At 45.3% G+C, this 7,500-nt stretch overlaps 1 protein-coding gene across 1 annotated transcript in view; it reads left to right on the forward strand.

Moving 5' to 3' along the window:
- htra1b (HtrA serine peptidase 1b) overlaps window positions 1-7,500 on the forward strand; it is a 46,510-nt gene that overhangs the window by 9,191 nt on the left and 29,819 nt on the right. Inside the window, exons 2-3 of the mRNA XM_042085595.1 lie at window positions 1,765-1,867; window positions 3,650-3,854. Of these exons, the coding sequence (XP_041941529.1) occupies window positions 1,765-1,867; window positions 3,650-3,854 (308 nt within the window). The remainder of the gene's footprint in view (window positions 1-1,764; window positions 1,868-3,649; window positions 3,855-7,500) is intronic.

A 7,500-nucleotide genomic window follows, 5' to 3' on the forward strand; every position in this document is an offset into this window, starting at 1 on the left:
CGCCCGGGCTGTTTGAAGTGTAAATATTTAGAAGTGGGTGAACTGTGAACGACAATTAAGATGAAAGAAGGTTGGAATTGCAAATTGCAGATGTTTCTCACAAGGATGTTGTGAAAGGACAGTTACGCAAGTAAGAAAGAAAGAAAGTGAAAGAGAGGGTAAGAGAGAGAGAAGGGGGGAGAGAGAGAGAGAGAGAGAGAGAGTTACGTATGTCTTGTTATGAGAGGGTAAGAGAGAGAGAGGGGGAGAGAGAGAGAGAGAGAGATAGAGAGAGAGAGTTACGTATGTCTTGTTATGAGAGGGTAAGAGAGAGAGAGGGGGAGAGAGAGGGAGAGAGAGAGAGAGAGAGTTACATATGTCTTGTTATGAGAGGGTAAGAGAGAGAGAAGGGGAGAGAGAGGGAGAGAGAGAGAGAGAGTTACGTATGTCTTGTTATGAGAGGGTAAGAGAGAGAGAAGGGGAGAGAGAGATAGAGAGAGAAAGAGAGAGAGAGTTACGTATGTCTTGTTATGAGAGGGTAAGAGAGAGAGAAGGGGAGAGAGAGATAGAGAGAGAAAGAGAGAGAGAGTTACGTATGTCTTGTTATGAGAGGGTAAGAGAGAGAGAAGGGGAGAGAGAGGGAGAGAGAGGGAGAGAGAGAGAGAGTTACGTATGTCTTGTTATGAGAGGGTAAGAGAGAGAGAGGGGGAGAGAGAGGGAAAGAGGGAGAGAGAGAGAGAGAGAGTTACATATGTCTTGTTATGAGAGGGTAAGAGAGAGAGAAGGGGAGAGAGAGGGAGAGAGAGAGAGAGAGTTACGTATGTCTTGTTATGAGAGTCACTTCCACTTGTACGAGAGCCAGTCCTCTGTCTGATGTCTCGAGCAAGGCTATAGGCCGCTCCGACGCACTCCAGGCTGCGTTTGATTTTGCATTTGATGGATATTATATTTTATTGACCCAAATTTTATTACCCTTGCAAACACGGGTATGAAATCACTTCAGCGAACGAAAATTTTATGATGCGACATTCCCTAAAACACATTGCTGGGTCCTTTCCACCAGTTTATTGGACTGATAATTGTGGTCTCGCTGAGGTTGTTTACAAGGCCTTATCATTTGAAGTAATGGGTCATCCTCAGCCGACACAAAACCTCTTACATAACCCCACACATGAGGCTCCCCAGCTGGTACAAAGAGTCCCCTGGTAAAACAGCCATGATCAGACACTTGGCGAGATCGCCGAGCTGAAATCAAAAGCTCCTCTGAGCGGCCTGGAAAGGAGCGTGATTTGTTCCAACACTGGAACCGTACCTGTTTTACTGCTGCATGCCTCCCACATGATTCAGCCAGTGTCCAAAACAAATGACTTCATCGCCTTGATAACATTAGCACATTGAAATAGCTTTTGACAGCATCAAATGCCATTTTGACTCACTTCTTATAGTCTACACACCAAATGAGCCTTGCAGATATAAAGTAGATATAAAGATTGATTTCTATCTAGTAGATATAGACCCTTTCAAGAGAGTTCCATTATCAGCATCATAGTTGGCCCCACAAGGCTTCCGTTTTAACATTCCATATGTTATCTTAATGCAGAGGAAGTAGATTGGGAACCAAATAGAACGTTCAAGCATTGTTTTTGTTTTTATTGTTGAAAGGGTCTATAAAGATATATGTATGTGGTTGCACAGTACAGTTGTTCTGATTGCTACTTATACATGTTCTCGATATAAGGCGTTGTAGTCTGAGACTAATAGGTGACTGTTGTGATGTGTTTCCAGGTCACGAGGAGAATCCCGACAGCCTGAGACACAGGTACAACTTCATCGCTGATGTGGTGGAGAAGATCGCACCAGCTGTCGTTCATATCGAACTCTATCGCAAGTGAGTGAGCCACACTGCCACTATCCGAAAGGGCTGCTTCTGTTAGCATCACCTTTCCTTTAACTTTTATGGATTTCATGCCAAGTCAGTAAATGAATGCAATCTACTTTCTTTCTTACCACCATGTTGTTTACGGGATATACTTGCTGTTAGGGTTGGGGTTAGGTTATGCTATTAGAGTTGGGTAAAGTTATGCTATTAGAGTTGGGTTAAGTTATGCTATTAGAGTTGGGTTAGGTTATGCTATTAGAGTTGGGTTAGGTTATGCTATTAGAGTTGGGGTTAGGTTATGCTATTAGAGTTGGGGTAAGGTTATTGTTATGACCTAGGGGTAAGGCAACACAACAAAAGAGGGAGTCGAGAGGTTGGATCTTTAACTAAAATATAGATTTATTAACCAAACTAACCAAATAACAAACAAACAGTGTGAGGTGGGTCAAAGTCAGTCATCAGTAATGCATGGATGTTGTGTGTTTGCAATGTGTCTGAGTGCAGTGTTGCATGTCCAAAGCCCAAAGTAAGAATGGCCCTCTCAAGGGGAGAGGAAGCGGTCCTCTTATCTGCACACCTGCACACAGGTGCAGCTCATCAGCTTGTTAGGTCCTGAACACACCTGAAAACAAGTAGAAAGAAAACAGCCTAACGAGCAGAAGGCCTAACAGGCCGTCACAGTTATGCTAGTAGAGTTGGGTTAGGTTATGCTAGTAGAGTTGAGTTAGGTTATGCTAGTATGGTTGGGTTAGGTTATGCTATTAGAGTTAGGGTTAGGTTATGCTAATAGGGTTGGGGTTAGGTTATGCTATTAGGGTTGGGTTAGGTTATGCTATTAGAGTTGGCTTAGGTTATGCTATTAGGGTTGGGGTTAGGTTATGCTATTAGAGTTGGGTTAGGTTATGCTATTAGGGTTGGGGTTAGGTTATGCTATTAGGGTTCAGGGTTAGGGTTTTACCATGTGTATGGACATGTTAAGTGTGTACTTGCATAAATACACTCTAGTAAGAGCATCTGATAAGAAGTGACACCAAATGGTCTTGGCCAATACTGGTGATTATTTTGAAAGCCGAGTCATTTATTTGGACTTCCCTTCTAATGTGAATGTATTTCCGTAGCGCTGTTATCTTGGCTTATCACCACCATTACTTATAAGTCATTTTAAGGGTCATGTCATTGGTATCAGGGTGCAGTTCTTGTATAGTTCAGCTGTTTTTAGAAGGATTTTGGTTTTTATTTTTTTGTATCCTAGAATAGGTCCAGTCACAGGACGTTTATGGACTGGACGCTGGGCTCCCAGACATCCCTTCTCTCCGCCGTAAACAAATCTGTTTGGGGCAGGAAGTAGACTGTAAACTGTTGGGATTCCATGAATCCATCCAAAGCCAAAACACGGCTGTATGGAATATCTGATGGTCACATTGAAACAGATCAAAGAGTTAAGGCCTGTTGGGTTGGCGGAGAAAGATGGAGATTACAGATTAGATTTGCAGCTTTATGTTTATTCCCCTGGAATGCAGTTTGAGGGGAACTCTTCATCTCTCCTCTGTCCCTCCCCTCTTCCTTCTCTCTTCCTCCCCTCCTCTCCTCTGTTCCCCTCCTTTTCATTTCCTCCCTTCTTTCTTTTCATCTCCTTCTTTCCTCTGATCCTCCTTTCCTTTTCTTCTCTTCCTCTCCTCCTCTCTTCCCTCCCCCTCCTCTCCTCACCTCCTCCTCCCCTTCTCCTCTCCCCTAACCTTCTCCTCTCCTCTCCTCACCTCCTCCTCTCCTCTCCTTTCCTGACCTCTCCAGGATGGTGTTTACTAAGCGGGAGGTGGCTGTGGCCAGTGGCTCTGGCTTCATGGTGTCTGAGGACGGGCTGATCGTCACCAACGCCCACGTTGTTGCCAACAAGCACCGCGTCAAAGTCGAGCTCAAGAGCGGTGCCACCTTCGATGCCAAGATCAAAGATGTGGACGAGAAGGCGGACATTGCCCTCATCAAGATCGACACACCGGTAAGACTTGTACTTCTCTGTCATCCCTTTGTAGAACTGAGTGTAGCACTATGAAACTTGAAACGTTATCTTGGTCCTCCTCGCCTCGGTCATCTCCCAACAAGGCACCCCCTCCAGATAGATGCTCTGGTTCTTCAGACTTGGTTTGTAGCTTTGCAAAGCTGTTATGTTTATAACATGTATGGAGCTGCCTTAAGATGGACATTCCACTAAGACTCATCTAATCACTCAAGTGTGGAGTCCTTTGCAAAACTAAGCACAGACCGAAACTTACAATATGCCTTAAGAATGTGATATGAAAACGCTTGAGATCAAGATTACAGACACACACACACATGTACACATGCACGCACACTCTCTCACACACACACACACACACACACATACACAAGCACACACACACACACACATACACACGCACACACACACACACACACACACACACACACACGCACAGACACACACACACACACACACACACACACACACACACACACACACACACACACCATCTATCCATCTACTCCTCTTTCAACAACACTCGTTCCCCTGTTCTTGCTCCGGTGTGGCAGCTGCAGTGTAGCCTTTGTTGATAAGGTCTATATAGCCCTTGGGAGATTGGACTCATATGGATGGAGGCCTGCTAGGCACAAACGGAACAGGAAGAATTTGTTTTCACATGGAAAAAGATGGATGAACAAAGACATGCGATATCTGGGAAACAGGCGAACCCTTCATTGCTGCCGCCAATCAGAGGTTATGTTTTGGTTGCCTTATCCTCTTAGCCTAGAAATCTAGACGCACCCTAGCGGCAGCAAATGTAATTTGCAGCCAGGGTAGTCTAGCAACTCTCCGTTGGCTTGCGAGCTGAAAAAATTAAACTTCTATCAGGCCAATCACATCGTGTATAGAGTCGGCGATGGTTACGCGTGAATTTAGAGCTACTTGAAAACAAAGAAGATGGATGCTGCTGCTGGCGAACAGCAAATGCATGAGACAGCAAATGCATGAGTTGTAGCGCTATCCTATAGAGTACTAGAGTACGTTGTCCTGGCAACCGGATTTTCTGTTCTAAACAACCGAACGAGAGATGCCATTTTCCATTGCTTCGCTGTGTTCTTTCTTTTAAAACGAAAAATGAATCAATTTCAAGAGGTGAAAATCACTAGATCGAAACATGTGGAGGCTTTTATGTATTTTTCCAGGGTATTAAAAGGAAAAGTTTGCGCTAGTATGAAAGATAAAGTTTATAACGTAACAGTAAATTTGCCTAATCTGTTCTGATTACATAACGTTATTACTGTCAACCGGTGTGGCTTCGGACACTTTTTTTAAAAAAAATTGAATTTATTTACAAACCTGAAAAAAAATCGGCAAGTATGAGACTCTGACTGATGCCTGCATGTAAGGGCGAAGCACTGCACCATACTGACAGCAGTTTACATGACTTTAGTTTTTTTTTTTTTTTTAATGAAGACAATCTATTCTCAATATTACTTACATCATTGGTAAAGCAAACTCACAAATCATTTTGCAAAAAAATCGTCCCTTTTCCATGAAACGTGCGTGTGGCATAGGTTTGTTTAGAACTGAAAATCCGGTTGCCAGGACAGCATGGCGTCACACTTGAGTACTCTATTGCGTGCAGAGGAAATTTGAAAGACAACCATTTATCCTGCCCCCTCGGATTAATCACTGCCAATGGTAAGTTCCCAGACCCTACATCTTGATGTGGGTCTGGCTCGTCAGGCTAGGATCCTCTCGTGATCTGAACATGTCTGGGTGATTGGCACCTTTCCCTGCTGGTCTGGCCTTGTGCACAGTGGGGTTTTGTAGGCCTTGTCCTCAGCAGCAGCTCTGCAGAGCGGCTCTCCCACTAGAGGCTGAGCTGGCTGATCTCTGGGAGGTTTGTGCTGCACACCAGCCAGCCCACAGTCAAACTCAGTGACCCCACTTCCTGACTAAAAGCTGGAAATATTTGCTCCGATTAATGTCAGTAACAGTGCACACACAAGGACAAAAAACTCATACACTCGTCCATGTGCACACACACAAACACACGCACACACACACGCACACACACACACGTACACGCACACACACACACACATACACACACACACACACACAGATGCAAACACACATGCAGATGCAAGCACACAGTCGCATGCACACGCAGACACAGCACATAACATAGACACATGTACACACCAATATGCAAACGCACATAGGCACGCACACACACAGACACACACACACACACACACACACGCAAGCAGGTGCGCACACACACACACACGTACACACACACACACACACACATGCACGCACGCGCGCACGCACACACACACACACACAGACTGTGCAGCAGGGTTTTGGCAGGTGTGAGGAACAACTTGACTCAGCTCAAATTCATGGAGCTGTCCGAACTCGTCGTGGCGGGGGCCGCAGTTTGGGTTTCCATGGCGTCACAGAATGTTTCCTTTCCACAGGCTGGAGGGCGAAGTGATGAGACTGGGTCTCTTGGCACTTAAACAACCCTTCCACACGTCCAGATAAACATGCACGTACACACACACACAGACACACACACACACACACACATACACACGCACACACACACACACACACACACACACACACACACACACACACACACACACACACACACACACACATAGACACACACACACACACACATACTGACACAGCTGGCTTCATCAGGCTGTCCCAGAGAAGATCTGGGTCATGGTATGTTGTCCACGCCTCATGCACACACACACACACACACACACGCACACACACAGTCCTGTTTGTACATGCCTCTGGGGCGTGTTGTCTGAATACAGTAGACATAAGGTAATAGAGCTCTCTCTCTCTCTCTCTGTGTGTGTGTGTGTGTGTGTGTTTGTTGCTTTTGATTCACTCTGCCACATCAAATGATTTTGTACGTGTACGTGTCTAGATGTGCTCTTCTGTCTTTTTGAGTGCCTGTGTGTCTTGATATGTTTTTATATTTGTGTGTGCACTGACATGTGTGTGTCTGTGTTGATGTGTGTGTGTGTACGTGTTTGTGTGGGTGTGTGTGTGTGTGTGTGAAGTGAGTAGTGTCCTCAGTTCATCAGCCTTTTCCATCTGTGTTTATGTGTGTACATGTATGTGTGTATATGTGTGTGTGTGTGTGTATGTGCTGAAGTGAGTGTGTGTGTGTGTGCACTAGAGTGTGTGTGCACTGAAATGAGTGTGTGTGCGTGTGTGTGTATGTGTGTGCTGAAGTGAGTGTGTGTGTGTGTGTGTGCACTAGAGTGTGTGTGCGTGTGTGTGCACTGAAGTGAGTGTGTGTGTGCACTAGAGTGTGTGTGTGTGTGCACTGAAATGAGTGTGTGTGTGTGTGTACAGTATGTGTGTGCTGAAGTGAGTGTGTGTGTGTGTGTGTGTGTGTGTGTGCTGAAGTGAGTGTGTGTGTGTGTGTGTGTGTGTGCACTAGAGTGTGTGTGCGTGTGTGTGCACTGAAGTGAGTGTGTGTGTGTGTGTGTGTGTGTGTGTGTGCTGAAGTGAGTGTGTGTGCACTAGAGTGTGTGTGCGTGTGTGTGCACTGAAATTAGTGTGTGTGTGTGTATGTGTGTGCATGTGTGTGCTGAAGTGA

This window comes from Alosa sapidissima, chromosome 3 (assembly GCF_018492685.1).
Source record: "Alosa sapidissima isolate fAloSap1 chromosome 3, fAloSap1.pri, whole genome shotgun sequence".
Lineage (NCBI taxonomy): Eukaryota > Metazoa > Chordata > Actinopteri > Clupeiformes > Clupeidae > Alosa > Alosa sapidissima.